The following is a 22,585-nucleotide window of genomic DNA, read 5'->3' on the forward strand; positions in this document are numbered from 1 at the left end:
TAGCAGGGAAGGCTGTTCCCCTCCAAAGGCTGGCTTCCGATCAGCCAGGAGACCTTGATTTAGGTTACGGCCTCTCTCTCCCCCGAAGAGGAAAGGCAGGGCTAGGCCGGGTGCCCAAGGGCAGGGCTGTCCTCATAGGATCCATGTCCCCTCCAACCAGGGCTGGCAGCACCGAGTTGCCTAGTGGGGGCAGAGGTAGAAGGAGGTGTCTGGTTTCCCCAGCTGCTGCAGGAGGCTCCCAGGCAGGCCCTTTGCCCCAGTAAACTCTGACCCCGCCAGGCTGCCCACCCAGGACCTCTCCTGAACAGGAGTTCCCTCCACCATCGTGGCCACAGGTCTCCTCTCTGGGGGTCACCGGGCGTGGGTGGGAGGAGAATGCTGCGTGTTGTTTTCTGGTGCTTGTTACCACACATTGGAATAAACAGTGCTTCCAGCATGTGCCACGAAGGAGCCGAGACTGGAGCCCTGCCGGGGATTCTTTTTCCCTCTCCCTCCCCTCGCTTTCCGTGTTTGGACAAATATCTGCATTCCCCCTCCCCAAAATATTCTGCCCCTCTCCCCTCTGCACCCCAAGCTGTAGAACCTGCAGACTGAAGAGCGGCTCCTGGTGACATCTCTCTTGGGGGCATCAATTAGTCCAAAGAAACCAAGACTCATTAGCAAATTTAGAGAAAACTCAAAAGGTGTGTGTGTGTGAGAGAGAGAGAGGGAGAGGCCTCCACAACGCCGTTTTCATTTGTTCTCCTACCATCTGTGACCCAGACAAGCTGCCTGCCGGAGTCGAGGGGGGCCATATGCTTGCCCTCTTCACTAGAAAGATTCTTGCTAAACCAACTTGCACCTCTCCCCCCTCTGACCGACACACGCTGCCTTTACATTCCCTAGAAAAACACACCTGGGCACAAGATTACGTCCAATCTCACCAGGATCCTGGACACCCTAGGGGTCGTCTCTGGTTCTCACGTTAAGATTCCCTACCCTCAGAGATCATTCTTGAGGGGAAAGTGAGAAGGAATCTGAGAGGTCTTGAAGTCACAGACCTGGACTTCTTTGCCTCTGATTCGATTCCCCCTTAGCAGGAGGCATGAATATGGGGTGACATGTGAGGGGTTGAGGAGGAATAAGAGAATTCGTATCTTTCTTCCGATGTGATGGGGAAGGGCAAGGCTTTTGTCTCTTGATTGTGTGAGGGTGGGAAGAAATGTTATCAGCTGAGCAAAAGAAAGAGGTGGATAATGAAGGTCTTCCCCAGGCCTTAGCAAGGAAAAGGACAGATCTGATGAGAAATCTCCCTATGCCGAGGCTCTGGTAGCAGCCCTTCCAGCAGAGAAAATACTCATCAGGAAAAGAAGCCAAAGTGATGGATGGAGTCATGGTCCAGCCGGGGTTTGGGAAGAGGCAGTCCAGGGTATCGATCGCTCGGGAGGAGAGAGACGATCAGCAGAGAAGCTGCAATCCCAGTTCCGGGGCTGGCTCTGGCTCCGAGACAGCCTTCTGTCATCCTGACAGGTGATCTCGGTCAGCTCTCAGCTAGGTCCCCTCAAACCCGGACAACGCCGCCCCAACCCTCTGCTCCGCGCCAGGGCAGCGTGGGGTTCCCACAGAGGAGGCACAACACGCGACCGGGGACCCTCCCCCACGCCAACCCCTGTGTCCTTCAGCGCATCCTGCAGACTCCCTCCCCTCGCCCTTCTGATGCACAGCGCCCACCTCCCTGCACCTACCCAGTTCGATCTACAGGGGAGCGGAGTCGCTTCGCCGCCGCCAGCCCGAGCAGGGGCGCCAGCCCGCGGGCGGAGGCGCGGCTCGGGGGGCTGGGGCGCGTGTGCGGTGAACTTGAGAGAGTGGGCCGGCAGCGGGAAGAATGTGTGCACAGGGGTTAGGGGAGGAGGTCCTGGGGCTTTCGTCTCTTTCCCCCCCCATAATTGTGCATTTCGGAGGAGCTCTGGATGCAAACTCGGTGGGCAACAGCACCTCCTGCAAGACTACATTTCCCAGAAGGCTCTGAGGGAGTGAGGGCGAGGGGCAGGCGGCCCGCGCTGCGCCTGTGCAGAGAGTGAGCTGGAAAGGGGGGAGGGGGGAGGCGTGCCCGCGGCGGGGCGGGGGAGGGGGCCGCGCGGCGGCGGCGCCGGGCGGGCGCGCGTCCGCGGCGGTGATGGCGGTGCGTGAACGCGCGGCGGCAGCAATGGCCGCTCTGGAGCGGCGGGTGCCGAGTCTCGATGACTTCGCGGGACAGAGCTGGAGCTCGTGGGTGGAACGGGCCGACCTGCCCGCGGCCGACGGTGAGTGAAGCTCCCCTAGAGTCCGGGGACCCCATCACTGTCTCCCCTCCCCCCTCCGGGTCCCCGCCAGCTGAGGGGAGCTGCCGACGGGAGCCGCCGTCCGGCTCCCCGGCCCCCCAAACAAAGGACCCACCGGGTCCTAGTGCCCGCCTGCTCCTCCTCCTTCGCGCCTCCGGGTCCTAGCGCCGGGACTCCGCCCGCAGCCCACCCTGCCCACCTCTGCCTCTGCCGGTGCCCAATACCTGTCCCCCCCATGTGCTTGCTTTTCTCTTTCTCCTTGCTTGCTGCCCCCAGCTTCCGCCCCTCCTGCACCTGCCTCGGGCTTTCCCCATCCGCAACAGTCCTCTCCACGTGTTTCCCACGCACCCCACTTCCGTGCCCTCCTCCCCTTCCCCCTTGTTCCTTCGCCTTCTGCCCCACGCCTCCTGCTCCTTTTCGGCTTTTGCCTGCCGCCTGGGATGCTACTGGACCCCTGCCTTCTCCGCATTCGTTCACCGGTCCATCCATCCATCCATCCTCCCTTCCTCCCTTCTTCTGTCCATCCACCCATGCCTCCAATCCACCGTCCTTTCTGGGCCTCTTGCCCTACCTCTTGGCTCTCTTCCCTGAACCCCACCTTCTCCAGGCCCCTGAGTGCCTTTGGTGATCGGGCTGGCAGCCCCCTTCTCCTGATCTTTGTGTCCTGGGCCCCAGGGAGCACCTGGCCTCGTGGCCTTTGAGGTGACAGCGGGCATCACGCCCCTCAAGAAGTTTGCAAGTAAGAAGAGGCGGTGGAGGAGGACCGCTCCATGCGGTCTCTGATGACACTTGTTCTCCTCTGAGCCTGGACTCCCTGCTCGGTTCTGTCCATCACTGCATCTTCACCCACTTGGGAGTGGGAGCTGCCCCTGTCTCCTGCATGCCTAACCCACCACCCCTCATATCTGGAGATGATATAAGACTGTCAACGGTCTTCTCCACCTAGAAAGGGGCAAATCTGTTAGTGGGCATCAGAAACAGACCTACGTGGGAGCCCTGGCCACCCGGGACTGCCCCATGCTGGATGGGCAAGGATGGGGCCATTGTCAGGGTCTGGGTGCATTGAGAACCGGAAATGGAATCAGCCGGGTTTGGTGACTCAGAATTGATTTTTTTTTTTCCAAGGGACAGGGAGGGGGCGTAGTGGAGGGAGGGGAGAGGAGTAAGGTAGGGGGATGGGGCAGGAGCGGCTTTGCACAGCTAAGATGTTTTTGTCATCCACCCAGAAAGTGAGAGGGACAAGGGCAACCCTTGCCCAAACCCCCCTAAAGCGGGAAGGGGCTTGCATCACTGACCAAGGGGACTCTGAAGATGCCAGAGGGCCCCAAGACAACAGTTGCTCTGCTCTGTGGCCACCCCACCAGTGCAGGACCTGAGAAGTGGGGGGGTGGAGGGTGTAACTCTGACAATGCCATGGTAACCCCAGTAGAACAAGATTGAGTTCATGGGGATGGGGACCTGGGAGAGTTTCTGTTTGGGATGCCACAGAGTAGCAGAAAGGACCCAAATCTCAAGAAGGGACTCCGAGATCTACAGTAAAATATGTTCAGGACTGTTTCCCGTTTAAGCGGGGAAGATACTGACTCACAGTCACTCGAGTACTTGGCCGTGGAACCCTGGACCTCACCTTGGAGTCTATAGGAAAGGTAGCAGGATCCCTCCCAAGGGCACCAGTTCCTTCCAGAAGTAGCAGATGGGGGAAGAATGAGCCACTGAAGGTTCCCCAATGGTGCTGAGCGCCAGGATCTCGTCAGGGAGTGTGGGCTTCCTACTGCCCCGCGGCAGGCCGCAGGCCCTGGGCGGGTAGGAGACAGATGGGGCTCCTGGGAAGGAGGTGGTCCTCCTAGCTGTGTTTCTCCTCCAGGGGCTGAGCTGGAGGACACTAACAAAAGCACCAAGAAGTTGGATGCCATGACCCTCATTAAAGAAGGTGGGAGTCAGGACCGCCTTCCCCTCTTCCCCCGCCTCCCAGGAGGTGGCTCTTTGGTGGCGGGGGTCGGGGAGGTGGGCAGGTCTGGGATCCTCACTTTGGTAGGTCGGAGTCGGCCCATTCGCCTGGCTGCTGGCACCTGTCGTAGGAGATCCTAATCATAGGGGGTCGGTGCCTACTCCCCCAAAAGCCCACATTCTTAGGGACTGCTTAGATTGAACTCTGGAAGCCGGGAGCCTCCAGCAGGAAGCCCGTCATGCCCACAGGGCGGGGAAGTGCTCCCCGATCTCACAGGGAAGCCCTGGGGTCCCCAGCCCCGGTGACCAGGGCTTCTGTCATTGCAGACATGTCCATCTTCGGGCACTGCCCGGCCTACGACGACTTCTATCTGGTTGTGTGCAACCACTGCAGCCAAGTGGTGAAGCCTCAGGCCTTCCAGAAGCACTGCGGTGAGGGAGCCCTGGGCGGAGCAGCGGGCCGGGGGGTGTGGGGGGGACCCCCAGGACAGGGTCAGCTGGGAGGCCTGTGTGTAAGGGAGGGCGGCCTTGCGGGTAGGGAGGTCCTGGGGTGGCTGCATAGATGGAGGCAGGTTGGGGTTAGCGTTTGAGCAAACTTCCAGCAGTTCTTTCCAGTGGAGCTGAGGGAAGAGCTAAGAGATCCAGGAAGGTGAGCCCTAGAATTTTGAGTCGTGAAGGCTCGGGTTCCGAGGGGAAGGAGGCTCGTGTGAAATCTAAACTCCGGATTCTCTGTGCCGAGCCTGTGAGCAGGGTGAGCAGGTCGGGGAGGAGGCAGCCCGTTACTCACCTCCGTTGCTCTCTCCACCTCCTGGTGACAGAAAGAAGACATGGGCCCCTCAGCAAGCTTTACGCCCGGGCCCCACCCCCACCTCCAGCCCCTGCCAGCTCTCAGAAATGCCATGTAGTGAATGGGCAGGGCCCAGCTTGTAGGGCCCCAGGTTCCACCAAAACCTCCTCCAGGGAGAAGGGCCAGGGGTCCCGGAGCCGTGGCCACCCACCCCCTGAGAAGAGCCAGAAGGACAACCTCTGGTAAGGAGAGGCTGGAGACGCCCAGAGACCCTGGCCCAGCCCGGGGAGGGGCTGCCAGGGGGGGCGGCGGGGGGGGGGGGGGGCGATGGGCACCGTTTGCAGCGGGAGGCAGCCAGCTCCATCGGCAGCCCCTCCCGGGTGCTCCAGGGAATAGGGGTCCCCCCTCCCATGTTCTGCATCCCTGCTGGAGCCCACCCAAGTTCCAGGGCTGGGAAGGATTGGGCTCTGGGCTAGAGCCCAGCACCCAGGCCCGGCCCCCCGGCCCCCCGTCCACACCCTCTCTCCCTGCGCAGCCTGTTCGTGCCTGTGGTGAATCTGGAGAAGATGTCTGGCCTCCCCAAGCCCGACGGCCCCGGCGTCCGGGTGGCCCCGCCCTCGGCCTTCCTCAGCCAGCCCGGCAGCCTCACCAAGGACCCCCCTGGGAAGCCCCCCATGGCGCCCCCTCCGAAGGAGCTTCCCGGCAGAGAGAGCATCAGAACAACCCCCAGCGAGGGCCCCAGTCACCGGGCTGAAGGCAGCCCCCCTGAAAAGGAGCCTGCTGGGGCCAGGCTGCCCCCTAAGACCCACCGGAAGATGGCTCGTGAGTGGTCGTGGTTTTGGGGGTCCGGAAGGTAGGGTGGGACTCGTGCTCTGTCCTTGGACCTGATGGAGAAGGGGCAGAAAGGAGAGGACCCGCCATCACCGGCGGCACGAACCCCTCGCCACCTCTTGACGTGGGCACGTTTGTCCTGCTTGCTCTCCGGGGAGCTTCCCCCCAGCCAGGTCTCCCGACCGAGGCTGCAGGGGCCTGTGCCCGCGCCGGGCAGTGACTTCCTCACCCGGGCCGCTGCCGCCTTCCCTCACCCAGACCAGGCACCGGGCACCTCCCCCAGCCGGACCCCTGGCGCCCCGGATGTCTGTGGCTGCTTTTGTGTTTTGATATGTGTTGCCCTGTTTGGGGCTTGGAGTCCCCAAAAGGAGTGCCTGGGCTGCGAACGGGGGCAGCCGAGAGCAGCTGGTGCCGGAGATGTTTCTCCAGACGCCGCAGTCTTGCACTGAGGGGTGAGGGTGGGAGTGGGGGGGCGGGGGGCTCTTCGCCCGCCCGAGGCCCAGCTGGCCTCCCGCCTCCTGAGGGCCTCCTGGAAATGCCCTTGAGACTCACTGGAACCGCTCTCCCCACAGGGAAGGAGTGCGACCTCAACAGGCAGTGTGGGGTAGTAAACCCAGACACCAAGAAGATCTGCACCCGCCTGCTGACCTGCAAGGTAACCCCTCCCACCGCGCAGACCTGGGCCCTGGGCAGGGAGAGGATGGAGCTGTTCCCCGAGATCCGGCTCCAGGGATGGGGGTGAAGCCCAGACCAGGCAGGGGGAGGGGAGGCTGCCCACAGTGGGCCTGGAGTGGGGGCAGCAGGCAGGGGGCGGCTTCCAGATCCCCCGATTCCGAGGAGGGTTCTGGCCCTGTGGGGGAGTGAGACAAAGACACACAGACACCCCCGCAAACACACTCACATCCCCTCTCTCTCCGCTTGCCCAGGCCAGAGCACACCGCTGCCCCTCACCCCTGCTCAGCTCACACCCCCTCCCCACCCCTCCATCCTGCTGTGTTCTAGATCCACTCGGTGCACCAGCGCCGGGAGGTCCAGGGCCGGGCTAAGGACTTTGACGTGCTAGTGGCAGAGCTGAAGGCCAACTCCCGCAAGGGGGAGTCCCCGAAGGAGAAGAGCCCGGGGCGCAAGGAGCCGGCTCTCGAGCGCCCCTCCCAGGAGCCCCCCTCCTCAGCCCCGGCTGTGGCAGCAGTGGCCGCTCCCAGCAGCACCTTCCCTGCTCGTGCCAAGCAGACCTATCCCTACTGTGCGCTGCCCAGGTACGTCCAGGACCCAGCCGCCCTGCACCGGGGGACACTCGGCCCCAGCCACCAGGGGCCCCTGGAGACAGGCCCAGGGAGCGCGCTGGAAGATGCTGCTCAGTCCGCCCCGAGTGTGGGGGGGACCCGGGGCCCCGGTGGGTGCGGAAGTAGGTGACTCCCTGTTGCTAACGAGCCTACCACGGTGCCCCAGCCTCTGGCGTGCCGGTGCCAACACCCAGGATGAAAACGGTTTCCCAGCTGCTTCCGGCAGGCCAGCACTCGGAACGGGGGAGCCGGAAGGGCCCGGGAGCTGAAAGGGTCAGGGTCCTGGGCGAGGCGGTCCTACTGTGTATTCATTCGCTGGCCCCTTCGTGTGCAGAGGCTGCGCTGGACCCTGGGGAGAGCCCGCCTTGCGGAAGGAGACACACACGCCTCTCCCTGTAACACGGGCAGACACGAGACACAGGCTCAGCTCCCAGACAGGCTCACAGGAATGTGTGATGCGAGAAGGGGGTTGAGAGAATTGACGGGGCTGACCAGAGCTGGGTGCAGTTAAGCTCAGAAGATTTTCTGGAGGAGGCGAATCTGGAGCAGATTTCCCCCAAGGAGGCAGGGCCTGGGAAGTGAAGGGCTGGGGAGAGAATCCCCCGGGAGCCGGGAGCCGCAGCCCCTGATCTCTGCCTCTCACCCTGTGAGCTCTGTTGCTCCCTCCCTTCCTCTCCTCCCTTCCTCTCTGTCTGACGGCTCAGCAGGGTGTCTGCCCTGGCTTTGTGAGCTGGGCGGGTTCAGGGATACCCCCACCCTGACCCACGGCTGCCCCATCGCCCTCACACCCCCTTTGGCCCTTCCAGGTCCCGGGCCTCCTCTGAGAGTGAGTTGGATGATGAAGGTCCCTGTGGTGGTGATGGGGACCCAGGCCTGTTCCCCTTCCCCCTGCCCCGGGGTGGGGCCCAGGCCTCCAGCGAGGAGAGTGAGGAGGAGGGGACATCTGATGACCTCCACCTCCCCCCTGACTGCCATTATGCGACCCGGCCCCCCAGGCCACAGGCGGTAAGGACCTGGGGCGGGGACCCGGGTGGGGGTGGCCCAGCCCTCCCTGCCCACAGTGTGCAGGGGGGTCAGATGGTGTGTGCAGGTAGGTGCCCCCTCCCCCCCCCTGCATCTCAGGCCCACTGATCCCGTGCCTTCCCTCCGTCTCCAGTTCTGCACCTTCGGGAGCCGGCTGGTGAGTCCGGGCTGCTACGTGTTCAGCCGCAGGCTGGACCGGTTCTGCTCGGCGCTGAGCTCCATGCTAGAGAGGCACCTCAGCTCACACATGTGGAAGTGAGTTTCCCGGGCTCGGAACTTCCTCCCCAGGCCCCGGCCGACGTGGGCCTCCGAAGCCCTAGCTCTTCACATGGACCCATAGATGTGGCTTGGCTGCTTGCCAGGAAGACCCCGGCTGCCGGAAAGGGGTGGGGGACTCGGCGGCCTGGAGCTGGGCTGACGCGGGGCGTGAATGGTGGTCTGGGAGTGACTCAGTCTTAGCCATACTTCCAGCACCTTCTAGGAAACGAGGATTAGGGGACGCTCAAACATGGAAAAGGATGTTCTTAATGGGTCTCTATCCCGGCTCCTTCCTGCCTGTCTATCCCCGTGCCTTCTCCCTAACCTGCAGTTCCAGCGTCTCCCAGCAGATGGCAGCACTGCCGGGGTCTGGGCCGTTTCTAGGCGGGGCAGAGGCTGGTGTGTGTGGGTGGAGGGGCCCTCTTGTTTGCTTGACATGACCGTGGGCTCTCTTTCTGCTGCAGGAAGATCCCGCCGGCAGCCGAGCCTCCATCCCACCTGGCCAGCTCCCCGCTCCCTGCTCCCCCGAGCCCAGCCTCCATGGGCAGCTGCCCCCACCTTCCAGGCCCACCCCCCAGACCTGCCTGCCCGGCTTCCACGCCCCTCACCAAGGACAGCCTGGTCCCCAGCTACCCTGCCGGCTCCCCCAGTGTGGCCGCCGCCTGCAGCCAGGCGGAGTGCATGGGCGGCAGCCAGGCCATCACCTCGCCACTGCCTGCCAACACGCCCTCGCCGTCCTTCAGCAAGCTCCCTCCGTCCAAGGCCAGCAAGTCGTCCAAAGGCAAGGACGGGGCCGACGTGGAGGTGCCTTCCCGAAAGCGGAAGTTGTCCCCCGGCCCCACGACTTTCAAACGGACCTGCATCCTGGAGCCCACGGGCAAAGGCAAACCCGCCGGCTGCCGGGGCCTCTCGGCCAAGACCAAAACCGCGCTGGGCGTGGGGCTCAACGGGACGGTGGGGCCGAGAGTGAAGCGGGCAGGGCCCCTGGACTGTCGGGGTTCCCCTCATCAGCCTCCCACACCAGTCAAGGCTTCTCAGCTGGACAGCCCGGGGGCGGCTGGCCACCCAGCCAAGGCCCCGCCGAGCGGCTGCCTCTCCGAGGAGGAGGTGGCCAAGAAGCGGAAAAACCTGGCCACGTACTGCCGGCCCGTGAAGGCCAAGCACTGCCCGGCGGGCCCCCCCGCCGACGCGGCCTGCTCCGTGCGCCGCAAGAAGCCGGGGCCAGGCCTGGCCTTCGAGGAGAAGTGCTCTGCCCTGAAGGTACCCGCCCAGCTCCCCGCAGAGCGCGGGCAGCGAAGGGCAGCCCGGGGGAGGGTGGAGTGCGCGGCGGGAACCTGACAGACAGGTGCTGAGCGAGCGAGTGTGCAGCGGGGGGAGGGAAGGGGGCCATCGTCAGCAGGAGGTGGGCCGGCTCACTGCTAGGTGACCCCGGCTTCCGCTTCATGAGCCTCTGTGTCCCGGCCCAGGCCCTCAGGCTAAGGAGATGCTGCCTTGCCTCCCCCTCCCACCCCCACTTTTGCTGTCATCAGAGGCCACGCTCTGAGTTGGCTGTGGCCGTGAGAACTGGAGCCACCTCTGTCCCCTGAGGAAAGGCAGTTTGTCTCCGTGAGCTCTGACGAAGGTTTGGGCGTGGGGTTGAGCTTGGGCCCGGAGCTGTGGCCTAAACGCCACCGCACAGCAGGGCGGCTGGGCCCCTCTCGCTCACTGCCTTTGCCTCTGGGCATCGGCCTGGAGGGGCAGGGACAAAGCTCATGTCCACATAGGCGTGCATGCCCACTTGCACACAGACCCACTTCAGGTTTTCGGGTGCCAGGCAAGTTTCCCAGGGTTTCTGGGAAAGCCAGCAGCCAGCTCTTTTTTTTTTTTTTCCCCTCTGTTGTTGGAGCCCTGGCGTAGCATGGATCTGTCCATAGGTTCTCAGCCAGTAGGGAGTTACTGGAATGGGAAGGGGGTGCCCTCCTGGTTTAGGCATGGGCCAGATGCATACCAACACCTCTGCTACCCATGTGGGAGTGGTGAGTGTGACACCTGCCCCGGGCCTGCGTGTGTGTGGCACACACGTGTGCGTGGCTGTTCTCCAGGCCGGCCCTGCGGGCTGGCGCTCAGCCTCCTCTGGGCTCAGCTTCCCCCCCCGCCCCCCCCCGGGCCGGTGGGAGGAAGCGAAGTCTGAGCTCTGTGCTCCACGCAGTCGGCCGAGTGGGAGGACTAGAGGCCCCCAGCCTGACCCTGTCTCTTGCCTCTTGTCTCCCTGCAGTCAAAAGCCCATTAACGAGAAAGTGCCTGCCCGCTGCGACGGAGCCGCCAGCACCTCCTCCCCTCCAGATCCGGGCCCCCGGCTGCTGCCGCTTTTTATAACTTTATATTATTTTTTTTAAGAAAAAAAAAAAAAACCTCTTTAAAATACCTCAAGACTGTCTCCCTGTTCTGTTGCTGCTAAGAAAACTACAAAAACAGAAACCTAGAAAAGAAAGGGGAAAATATATAACAAAATGAGTGTCCTTACTGCCCCCGGCCATACCCCAGGAGGCTGAGATGATAGAGCCAGCCTCCAGCTTCCCTCTCTCTGTCCCTTGAAACAATGTGGAAGTGGCCGGGGGGTGTGTCACTGGGGAGTCTGCTCTCCAGGCAGGGCGATGAGGCATGGCTCTGAGCGAGCAGGGCTCCCCGGAACCTTGACCCCAGAGCTGACACCAGCCCTGTTGGGAAGGGAGCTTGACGGGGAGGGGAGCCACACCGCTGATTCTGCTCTTGGGTCTTTGCCCTGAGGGTCTGTGGGGGTCAGCCTGTGGCCCTTTCGTGGTCTTTCTGCCAGCCTGGGCCTCGCCATCGTGCCTCCGAATTACTGCTTCCTTTCTTCAGCCGTGCCTGCCTCTAACTAGCAGCCTCCTCCTCGCCACTGCGGGAGCTCGAAGCGAGTTGGTGACGTCTCAGAACGTCCCTGCCTGTTTTGGCCTCTCCCTGGCCGTTGGGTCTGCCCTTAAGGAGAGGGTATAGCTCTCCCAGGGAGGCCCCTCGAGGTGAACCACACCTTTCTGGGAGGCAGGAAGGGGCGTGGTGTGGTCACAGGACTCCGTGGTGTGGGAGGCCCTGGTCCCTTAGGATCGCCTGGCTCCCCGGGGCTGAGCAGATGGTGTGGAGGCGGCTGGGGCTGCGAGTGCCCTAGTTCTTCCCCTTGTCTCACTGGGGACAGCGATGGTGCAGACCGAGTATCATCGACTGTTGGTCCTCACGCCCGAGTTCACTTGGGTGCAGGGCACCGTTTTCCCCGTCCTTTCCTTTTCCTCTCCTTCGCCTTCAGGCAGGGAGGGATCTCATTCCCTTAACGTGACGGAAGGATGGATGGAGGAGACAGTGGGCAGCCGGGGAGTTCCAGTAGTTACTGGTTCCAGTGTCGGGGGTCAGTGTAGCCGACTTGTGACTTGGGGTTCAAACGGGTGAAATCAGCTGTCGCACATCAATTCCCAGCGGCACCTGAGACACAAGCCCTTGGAGACGGGTGCTGTGAGGTTGGCTTCCACACAGCGGCCCAGGAGCTGTCCAGTGCCCTGCGCCCTTGGGCTCCCCTGGGCGGCTCGCTTTCCCCCCGTCCCCCAGAGGGCGCTGTGGGCGCACCCGCCGCACCGCAGGGCGTCCGGGGCGGAGCCTCCCGCGGCCGCGGCGCCGGGCGCTCGCGAACCCGGAAGACGCGCTCGGGCGGCCGGGAGTGCGCGCCGGTCCGGTCCGGCCATGCAGAGCCTGGAGTTGGGTCTGGTTCCCGCTCCAGCGAGGGAGCCGAGACTGACCCGCTGGCTGCGGAGAGGCAGTGGGGTGTTGGCGCACCTGCTGGCCTTGGGCTTCACCATCTTCCTGACGGTGCTGTCCCGGCCGGGAACCAGTGAGTGCGGGGCGGGGCGGGGCGGGGCCGGAGAGGGGCGGGGCCGAGGGGCTGGAGGGGCTACGCGTGGGAGCGCCCGCCCCGGAGGGAGGGAGACTCGGAGTGGGGACCACAGTGGAGGGAAGGACTGGGGAGGCGCAGTCGGGGCTGGCGGGGCAGAGCTCTGGGTGCTGGGGAGCAGAGGCAGACGACGGCAGCCAACTCCCTAGTTCCTCCTAAGCAGAGCCTTCGCGGAGGGTGCAGGGAGGGAGGCTGCGGTCCAGTCTGGGGGGCACCGGGCTGACAGCTGCCAGGTGCCCCGTGGGGAGCCAGGCTGAACTGGTGTGGGGTTGGCCTCATGGTGGCTCACCCTCACCTTGGCTGCTCCTCTTTGCCCTGATTCCTGGTCAGGGCTGGGGATGGCACACTGACCCGTCCCTGTAGGCGGATTCTCTGGGGGCAGAGACAATGGTGCCCGGCGTCAGTCTGTTCTCTTTGGTTCTTAGGTCTTTTCTCCTGGCACCCTGTATTCATGGCCTTGGCGGTGAGTTTGGGCTTCCTCACGCAGCTGATTGGTTCGGCTCTGTCCCCAGGGGAACATCCAGCCTCCAGAAGGCCCAGCCTTGCTGAGGCTCCGGGCGGGCGGGCGGGGAAGCAGGCCGCCTCCAGCTTTCCCTGCAGCCTTTGGGAGGGGGAGACAGGGCGGGCTGGGCTGGGCCAGGTAGTCCGTGGGGGTGGGAGGGCATGGAAGGTATTTCTCCACTAGGGCCTGGGAGGAGGACGTGGGAGGGGGAATATCCAGTCACTCCTCCCCCGAAATTCAGGAGGAAGTGTTTAACATTTGTTGTTTCCATTGGCCAAGAAATGGGAGTCACTGTCTGAGGGCAGGCGGGGGGAGCGTGGACTTGCACGTCGGCCTGAACGACAAGCGACTTTCGCTCAAGTGCAGACGCCCGATGGTGCCCAGCCGTGTCGGCCCGTGGGGCAGGAGGTCCCGGTGGGGGTTCTTTAGCCCCCACCTGTGTCCTGGTTTGGACATAGGAGAGCACCTCCCTTTCCTCAGCCGCCCCAGCCGCCCTTCAGGCTCACGGGCCCCTCTCTCGTTGGCAGTTCTGCGTCTGCATGGCCGAGGCCATCCTCCTCTTCTCGCCCGAGCACTCCCTGTTCTCCTTCTGCTCCCGAAAGGCCCGGATCGGACTGCACTGGGCGGGGCAGGCCCTGGCCCTCCTCTGCGCGGCCCTGGGCCTGGGCTTCATCATCGCCAGCCGGACCCGCAGCGAGCTGCCCCACCTGGCGTCCTGGCACAGCTGGCTGGGGGCCCTGACGCTGCTGGCCACGGGGGGCCAGGCGCTGTGCGGGCTCTGCCTGCTCTTTCCCCGGGCAGCCGGGGTCTCGAGGGTGGCCCGCCTCAAGCTCTACCACCTGACGTGCGGGCTGGTGGTCTACCTGATGGCCACCGTGACGGTGCTCCTGGCCATGTACTCGGTGTGGTTCCAGGCCCAGATCAAAGGCGCGGCCTGGTACCTGTGCCTGGCGCTGCCCCTCTATCCCGCCCTGGTGATCATGCACCAGATCTCCAGCTCCTACTTGCCGAGGAAGAAGACGGAAATGTGACTCCCCCCGAACGCTGACTCTAGCTGGCACCCTGGCCTTGGACCTCAGTGGTCTGTCTGGTGACCTTGAAGGGCTCCACTTCCGGAGTGGTAGGGTTTTTTTTTTAGACTTTTAGCCGGGCTGACGGGTGACTCAGTGGACCGAAATGGGGAAACGTACTGGGTGCAAAGTAAAAGGTGACGGGGAGCTGGATCCTGAGCCTCCACTCTGGATGGGAGACAGGAGGGTTGGGTACTGGTGGTGATGGTGGCGATGGATGGCGGGTGGGTGCCTGATGGAGGGTTGGGTTCCTGCAGTTAGGAAAGGCAGCTGTGGCTCTGTGAGTCCCTTTGGGGAAAGCCCTTGGTGTGGTGGACGGAGCCCACGGTCTTGTCTGTGGGTTAAGGTCCTCGAAGGCGCTGTCGTGTGACCTCATGCGAGTCCCGTGTCTCAGGAGCTCGGCTTCTTTGTCTGTGTGAGGAGTGTTTCTAAGTGGCCTCGAACATCCCGTGTCTGTGAGGCTGACCTCACAGCACACCCTCCAGCGCTGGACCGGGGCTGGGCCGCTTGGGAGACTCGGGATGTAATTCTTACACCCATGATCCCCTCTCCACTCTGGAGGGACAGACCTGCCCCGCGGCCTGGCGGGAATCTATGCTGATTTGGCCCCAGACCAGGGCACGAGGGGTCAGGCACTGTGGAGGGAAGGGGCCCAGGTGGGGATCTCCGGAACTCCAACACAGCAAAGGCACTAAAGTCACTTTAAAGTCGTGGGAGAGCCCTGGTCGGTGTGGCTCAGTGGGTAGAGCATCCGCCTTCGGACTGAAGGGTCCCGGGTTCGATTCCAGTCAAGGGCACATACCTCAGTTGCAGGCTCGATCCCCAGCCCTGGGCGGGGCACGTGCGGGAAGCAACCAGTCAGTGTGTCTCTCTCACATCGACGTTTCTCTCTCTGTCTCTCCCCCTCCCTTCCGCTCTCTCTAAAAATCAATGGAAAACTATCCTCGGGTGAAGATGACCAAAAATAAAAATAAACTGTACAAAGGGCGCCGGTTTACCCAAGCCTCGGGCTGCTGCTGCGTGGCCCCCTCGGGCTCGAGGGCTGAGGACAGGGCTGTGCTCCTCCCCGACGTCCGGTCTGGGGGGCCAGGTCGCCCTGGGCACCCCGTGTTTTGCCCTCCTTGGGCTCAGCTTCTTGCCTTCGCACAGAGCTCTGTGCGGCTGCCCCGAAGCTTTTAGAACGAGAGGAGCCCAGGGCGCGGGGCAGGGCTCCTGGGACCTCGGAAAGGCCCCTCCTCCTCGTCGCCTACGTTTCCTCTCTGTCGTCTCTGGCCAGCCCAGAGGGCCCGAGCAGCAGGGCCGAGTTCGGTGCCAGCGGGCACCTGAGGGCCAGGCCCTCTTCCCTGCCCAGACCCTCCTTGTTCCACATCGAAAGCAGTTCCGCAGACTGGCCCTCCGCGATGCGCGGGGTGCCCGGCTGGCTGACTGCGCTCCGGCTCCGTTAGGGAGAGGGGATCCCCCTAGATCATGGCAAGGAGTGCAGGGGGCTGACCCAGGAGAGCTGGTGCGGAGCAGGTGGAAACAGCTCGTGGGGCTCTGGGAGGCCTGGGGGACGGAGCTGGAGCTCCAGGTCCCGGGACCGGGGGAGGTGTTCCTAGGTGGCAGCATTGGGGTGTCCCAGGTCTTTTGAAGACTCAAGACCTCCTCTCTGGGTGGCTCAGAAGCAAGGAGTTGGGGTGACTCCGCAGGACAGGATGGGACTGCACGGACAGAGGCATCCCCGAGTGGACTCCCTGGGCGCCTCCTGGTCACATGGCCTCTCCCGGGAGCTCTGCGGACCTTGAACATGTGGGGTCACTTCGATCGGGCACCCCATGGCCTCTCCACCTGACACAGCCGGTGCCGGGAGTCTTGCCCTGTCTGCAGCGGGGGGAGGGCCGGTGCGGTTCCCAGCTCCGTCTGAGAGCCGGCCGGAAGGGAAGCCGGCGCCTCGCCTGCCGGAGGTGTTGCCTCCTCCCAGGTGGCTCCGGGGCGGGTGGGCATGTGGGCGGGTGGGCAGGCGGCTGACAGCCGGCAGTTTGCGTGGGCCGCGCCAGCTGATGTCTATTCCCAGCCCGGGGAGGAAGGGGGCGTCATTTACATTCCGCAAGGAGAAGGGCCCGCAGCTGTCCCCGCTCTGCCCGGGAGGCCAGGAGGGCAGGGCAGGGGCAGGGGGGCAGGTGGTCTGTGTGGCGGGAGGGACTGCAGTGCAGGGAGTAGGTCGCCAGGAGGAGCCTTGGTTCCCTGCAGGCCAGCTTGTGGGGGGCCTCCCTCCCTGCCCCTCCCCCCTGCATCTCTCCCTCCTTCACCACCTGCCCTCACATCCTGGGCAGCAGCGGGACAGCCATTCGCCCTCCGTGCCAGGGCGCCCATCCTCCAGCTGGGATCTCGGCGGTGCCGGCTGCCGGTGCCTCCTCCCCACGCGCTCCGCCCCCACCGCCCACGTCTCCCATCCCGGGTATTAGCCGGGCACCGCGGTGAAGAGGCAGGGGCCTCGGGGAGAAGCACATGCTGCCTTTGTCCTTGGCCCCTGACGAAGGGAAGCTAGTAGTCAGCCTTTAAAAAAAAAAAAAAAGTCAGGGTGCTCAACTTAAAAAAATAATAATAATAATAAAGCATGTTATTTGCACACATTTGCCTATCAGGCTCACTAAGCCCTGATTCCAAATATGATGATATTCAAACTCAACCTTGAGGACATTAGAAACAGAGGAGGTTTTGTTTGTATACAGATCCAGGTGGTAATTGCATTACCGTTCTGGGTTCAGGTGCCCCAGCCCCCATCTTTTCCGGGAGCTCCCCTTCCCTGGAGCCCCACCGTGGCGGGGCGGGTGGGGGGTGCTCTTGAATGGGGGGAGCTCCAAGTGGGGGGACTTCTACCAGCCTTGCCTTCCTGGCTTTGCAGCTGAATCCGAGATGGGCTGGTACCTCCTGCCAGCCCGGGCCTCCTCTCTCCCCACCCCCCCTGGGGGCAGACCACCCGCCCCACGCCCTGACCCTGGCCTGTCCCCCCTTTCCCCTCGTCCCCACCCTCCCACCCCCGAGCAGGGCTGCCACGGGTCTTGTTTTCCAGCCTCCCTGCGGGAGAGCCAGCTGGCAGCCGTGCCGGGGTCTGTTCCGAGTTCACAGTGATCATTAGCTGAACGGTGCGGGGCGCTCAGCTCCAGACCTCCCAGCGCCGAGCCTGCGGCAGCCGGTCCTCACCTTCCCGCTTCCTGGCCTGCGGGGTGTCACCACGGTGTGTCCCCAAGGAGGAGGGAGCAGAGGTCAGGACTCTCACCTCCCAGCCACTCCCGAGGCTTCCTCCCTCGGGCAGTGGCCCCCAGAGTCCGCTGAGTAACTAGTAAGGCTTCTCACCTGACGAAGGTCAAGACGCGGGGAACACGTGCGTGCCCCGCTGACCTGGTCGGTGGTGGTGTCGGCGGCTGCTGACCCTGACCGGCTAGTCCGGCCCTTCCCTCCGTGTGCCTGGCCTCCAGAGGACGCCCTGGTCCTGACCCCCGACCTCAGCCTTTCCGGTGGCCCCTGCAGGCTCGGCGAGCAGGAGGCTCCCACGGCCCGCGCCTGGTTGGCAGAGTGCACGGGTCCGAGGTGAGCGGTGGGCTGGCCGGGAACGAACGCGCCTGCCGTCCTGGTTTCCTCCGAACACGCGTGTGGCCTGTGCTAATCCCTCACGTGGCGGCCTACCTCCCAGGCATGTGGCGAGGGCAAGAGGAATGCGTGTTAAGAGACGCTGGGAGGTTCAAAGCAGTAAACACGTGTGAACAGGCGCGGTTTCTCGGTCCGGTCCTCCCCTCTCACTGCCTGGCTCGGGCTCTGCTTCGCTGAGGGAGGCAGTAAACAGTTACGGGTCATGACACCGAGGGGACCCCGGTCTCCGAAGGGCTGTCACGCCGGCCACCGGGAGAGAACAGACACACAGACGGCTCCTCCTGGATGCAAGGTCAGCGCTCACACTCCGGCCGTTTGAGTCAGGGCGCCGATGGGAAACCTGGGAGCCGCTTACCCTGGGGCAGCCGGGGTTCCTGGGGCTGGTTGGTCTCTCCTGTCACTTCAGCTCTTCCGGGGGAACCAGAGCAGACAAGCCGGGGTGGGAGGGAGGAGCAGCAATAGACACGGGCGCTGCCCCCATCCTCCCAGCCCCCACCCCCACCCCCAGGCCAGGCGCTGGAGACTCAGAGCCGCAGACACGGCCCCTGGCTGTCCACGGGTTTCTCTCTCCTCCGTTCAAACGTTCAAATGCTGGGAGTCACAGCCCCCTCCGCCTCGAAGCACTTCCATTGGAATTAAAACACACCCTCACCCCATGAACCAGCTGTGTTTAAATTTGAAATGAGGGGAAGGATACTTTCCATTCCATTCGTCTGAGCACAGCCAGCAGCCTGCCCGCGGTGCAGGAACGACAGCCACGCAGAGTCTCCGGGGCTCGCTCTTTTATCTGAATTGTTTTCTACCCGGAACCGGGGATGGGACACCGGTGGGCACTGTGGGCATGGCCTCACCAGCTCCCCCCAGCACAGGCCTCACCAGCTCCCCCCAGCACAGGCCTCACCAGCTCCCCCCAGCACAGGCACGGGGGGGGGGGGGGGGGGGGAAGAGCGGACAGACACGAGCACAGGGCCCCGGGGCTGCCCTGGGTGGTTTGAAGTGAACCGCCTCCAGCACCCAGCACCCGGCTAAGCTTAAAGCACACCCGTCCCCTCCTGTCAGCGGCCTTCCCTGATCGATTCTTCCCCAGCAGAATCCGGAGTTGAGAATCCAGCCCCTCTGGTGGGCTCCGTCTGTACCAGGAACGTGGGGAGGGCAGGGCGTCTCTGTTCTGTGCAGGGCTCAGCCAGTCAACCACTGGCCTTCTGCTCAGACCCACACCTAAGGCCAACGCCGGCCAGTGAGGGGACAGGGAGTGCCATTCCGATACGATGCCCCCAACCCGCGCCCCTGTCGTGCCCCGACAGGGGCTCCTGCAAACACACCGCCCTAACTCTGGGGTCACTGACCTGTGCGCCAGCGCTGTGGGGCGTCTGGATGCCCCTGCAGGGCTCCACGGCCTGGCCGGCTGAGGCCTGGTCCCCTCTGGCACGGTGCACACGCTGCTGGGACAGTCACTCGGCTGGAAGGCCTCGGGCAGGTCTAAGTATCACTTGATATTGTCCACCCGACCCTGTATAAGCCCGGAGAAGGGAGGGGCTGTGTGGCGGCTGCTTTCGCCTCCTTCTCTCAACCCAGCGGGCACGGCAGCCGGGCCAGAAAAGCCCCTCAGCCTAGCGCCCAGGCCGAGCCTCTGCAGTGTGGGCGGGACGGGAGCCTCGCCACCGGTTTCCTGGGAGACAAGACAAGCCGTCCGAGAACTACAACAGCAGACAGGGAAGGAGCTGAGGAATCGGGACGAGAGGCGAGGCTGTCACCTTCGCCTCGTCCGCTCCCGAGGTGCCACCTGGACGGAGCCGGGAAGGGCTGCAGGCGTGGCAGACAGACTGGCACTCGCCAGAAGCTCGTGGCTGGGAGGCAGAGGCGATGCAGCCGTGGACTTTGGTGGGATGACGGAGGAAGGAGCATCAGAACTTCTCAGACCGGCCCTGGCTGGTTTGGCTCCGTGGCTGGAGTGTAGGCCTGTGGACTGAGGGGTCCCGGGTTCGATTCCGTTCAGGGGCGCATGCCCGGGTTGTGGGCTCGACCCCCAGTGGGGAGCGTGCAGGAGGCGGCTGATCGATGGTTCTTTCTCATCACTGATGTTTCTCTCTCTCTTTCCTTCTCCCTTCTTCTCTGAAATAAAATAAAAATAATAAAAAACTTCTCAGGCCTGGCTGGTGTTGCTCAGTGGTTGAGCATCGACCTATGAACCAGGAGGTCATGGTTTGATTCCCGGTCAGGGCACTTGCCTGGGTTTCGGGCTCCATCCCCAGTGTCGGGCGTGCAGGAGGCAGCCGATCAGTGATTCTCTCTCATCATGGATGTTTCTCTCTCTCTCCCTCTCCATTCCTCTATGAAATCAATGAAAATATATTAAAACACACACTCACACACAAACAAACCAACTTCTCAGGCTCGGAGACAGGGCTGGGCACAAGCCAAAAAAGAGAGTGGCCGCCCTCCCCCCGGAGTCTGCCCAGACCTGTTCGCTACCAGCCTCATCCTCTTGACCAAACTCGGCCCTAGCAAAGCTGCGCTGAGAAGGTGGAAGATGCTGATACACGCAGACGGGAGCGGGAGGCTCTGACGTCCACAGCTGTCACCTCCCTGGCTGCCGGGTGTGGCTGTGGTGTCTCCACCCCTCGCTGGGCGGGCTGCTCCCTGAGAGGGAGGAGGGCTGCCCTCTGGTCAAGATTTTATCCACAGAAGAAACCGGGTTGTTTTCCCAACTCGGATTCTCTTTCATGTCTTTTTTTCCTTCCACCATTTCCTCTCCCCTTTGGAATCCGGCATAACAGGCCCCTCCCAGACGCGCCAAGAGCGTGGCCACAGGATGCACCGTTCAGAGTTCAGTAGAGTCCAGTCCCACCTCCGGTGGGCTCAGTCTGTACCGAGAACGTGGGGCAGGCTCTCTCTGTTCTGTGCGGGGCCCAGTGAGTGCACGTGAACTGTCCAGGGTCACTAACCTGCCCAGGAGCCGAGCAGACCTTCACCCAAACCAGGTAGTCGCCATTCACAACGTGGAGATGTACCAGTGATAAAATAGTGTGACAGTGAGCTGCCCACCGATTCTTTCAACCCAGTCCAGGCGTTTTCCCATCATGCCTTTCGAAGGCGTGTGCTAGACTCGCACCGAGCTCTGCAGGGAGGCCAGCCTCTGCCCCAGGGATCCGCAGGTCCCCCCCCCCGCACAGCGGAATCTCCAAGCTCCCCGGCTAAGGCACCTGTGACATTTCTTTGGAGAATCTGGTGGTCTGCTGGCCCACACCAGCCCGCTGCCTGGTCTGGAAGGGTCCGTGAGCGAATAAAAGTTTTTACACGTTTATATCGTTGAAGCCCTAGCCGATGTGACTCAGTGATTCGAGTGTCAGCCCACGGACTGAAGGGTCTCCGGTTCGATTCCGGTCCAGGGCACGTACCTCAGCAGCAGGCTCCATCCCTGGCCCCCGGTGGGGACGAGTGAGGGAGGCAACCAATCCATGTGTCTCTTTCACTCTCTCGGTTCCTCCCTCTCGCTTCCCCTCTACTCTCTCTAAAAATCAACAGAAAAAGCATCCTTGGGTAAGGATTAACATAAATAAAAGTGAATCAAGAAGTAAATAAGTAAATAAACGGTTGAAGAAACTCAACAGACATGTGAAAGTTACATGAACTCCACATTTCAATGTCCATGAAGGAAGTCGGGAACTTTCTTCACACGCCTTCGTTCACGTGACTTCCTGCTCCCCGGGCGCGGCCGAGGAACTGTCACCGAGACTGTACGGCCGGCGAAGCCCGCCCTCCCTGGCTCCTGACGGGTCCTGCTGGCCCCGGTCTGTCTCGATGCCGGGATGTGGATGCTGCCGGCGCCTTACCCGGCCCTGAAAGATCCTCTCCCCGCACAGGCCACACCGAGCCACAGCGAGCCCACACACGAGAGCAGAAATGAACCATCACAGACTACGCCGGAGCAGAGCGAGACTCAAGCCAGGTTTAATGATCGTTGTCTAGTTTTCAGAGCCCACGGGCTCCAAGGTTTGCCAGCCTGGGTACACACGGTGGGGGGGGGGGGGGGGGGGAGACAGGGTGCTGGACACGGGGAGCCGGCCTGCTTCGCCAGCAGGGCTACGAGGAAGTAGAGGTAAGAACGCACAGAGAAAACGAATCCGTCAGCCCTGCCCTCCCCAGCTGGGGTGCACCTTCCCCGGGCGCCTTCCTAGGAGCCCCATAAACACAACCAAAGGAAAAAGGCCACACACAGACAGACAGACAGACTGTAGAGCCCTGCCGTCCTGTCTCCAGGGACCCCTGCTTCCTGGGAGCCGTGCCTGGTTTATGGAGGTGGGGATGGAGGGGGGACCTCTCAGCCTGTTCTTAGAACCAGACCTGGCAGTTTCCTCCCCAGGGTTTAGGGAGCTCACATCTGCTGAGGACCTGGTCCCCCAGGGGGAAAGCGGCCATGGCTCCATCAGCGGAGACCATGGAAGAGGCTGATCGGTGCAGCCGGTAGGGGAGGGCCAGGCTCTCAGACCAGGGGGCAGAGCAGGGAGACGGACAGCCGCGGGCCTTCTCCTGTTCCCCAACTTGGAGAAGAGGCCCTCTCGCCCTCAGGAACTCGCTGGAAGGCCCCAGAAGGCCTGCTTCCCCTGACGCTCCGCTCACTTAGGCTGTCGGCGCCCCAGGCGGCTCCTGGAGCGGTGGCTGCCGCGTGGAGGTGGGATTTCCGGGGCGCCCCGGGAAGCAAGCAGGGAGCCCTGGTTCCTCCAGCCCCAGGAACAAAATCCCCCCCGGGTTTCAGAACTTCACCGGACAACCTGGCCCTCCCGCCCCCGTCTCACCGGGGCAGCTAAGAGCCGGAGAGCGCCTGGCAGCTGCTCGATCCCCTGCCAGCGTCCCCGGGGTCCTTCCTGGACCTCGCTGTGCACTCCCGTGCCATCTGCTGCCTTTCATCCAGGGGAGGTTTCTGAGGGTCTGAAGACCTGGCTACCTCGTCATCACCCCTTCTCCCCAGGTCCTCAGCCCGCGGCTCCCCTGACTCCAGGCCTCGCGGAGAAGTTACTGG

The 22,585-nt window shown here is 63.2% G+C and overlaps 2 protein-coding genes across 2 annotated transcripts; both read left to right on the forward strand.

Annotated features, from left to right (window-relative positions):
* The first annotated feature begins 2,155 nt into the window (after window positions 1–2,155).
* Window positions 2,156–10,806, forward strand: ATXN7L2 (ataxin 7 like 2). Its single transcript, XM_028154015.2, has 11 exons — window positions 2,156–2,282; window positions 4,165–4,230; window positions 4,575–4,679; window positions 5,066–5,276; window positions 5,570–5,856; window positions 6,438–6,520; window positions 6,868–7,121; window positions 7,955–8,153; window positions 8,305–8,426; window positions 8,894–9,689; window positions 10,684–10,806. The coding sequence occupies exons 1-11, from the start codon at window positions 2,156–2,158 to the stop codon at window positions 10,696–10,698; spliced, it is 2,265 nt and encodes a 754-aa protein (XP_028009816.2). The 3' UTR covers window positions 10,699–10,806.
* A 1,304-nt stretch (window positions 10,807–12,110) lies between these two features.
* LOC103291151 (probable transmembrane reductase CYB561D1) lies at window positions 12,111–14,082 on the forward strand. The gene is made up of 3 exons (XM_008147116.3): window positions 12,111–12,303; window positions 12,789–12,826; window positions 13,393–14,082. Exons 1-3 carry the CDS (start codon window positions 12,156–12,158, stop codon window positions 13,894–13,896), a joined length of 690 nt encoding a protein of 229 aa, XP_008145338.1. The 5' UTR covers window positions 12,111–12,155; the 3' UTR covers window positions 13,897–14,082.
* Window positions 14,083–22,585: the final 8,503 nt, after the last annotated feature.

The sequence above is a fragment of the Eptesicus fuscus genome, chromosome 22, assembly GCF_027574615.1.
Source record: "Eptesicus fuscus isolate TK198812 chromosome 22, DD_ASM_mEF_20220401, whole genome shotgun sequence".
Taxonomy (NCBI): domain Eukaryota; kingdom Metazoa; phylum Chordata; class Mammalia; order Chiroptera; family Vespertilionidae; genus Eptesicus; species Eptesicus fuscus.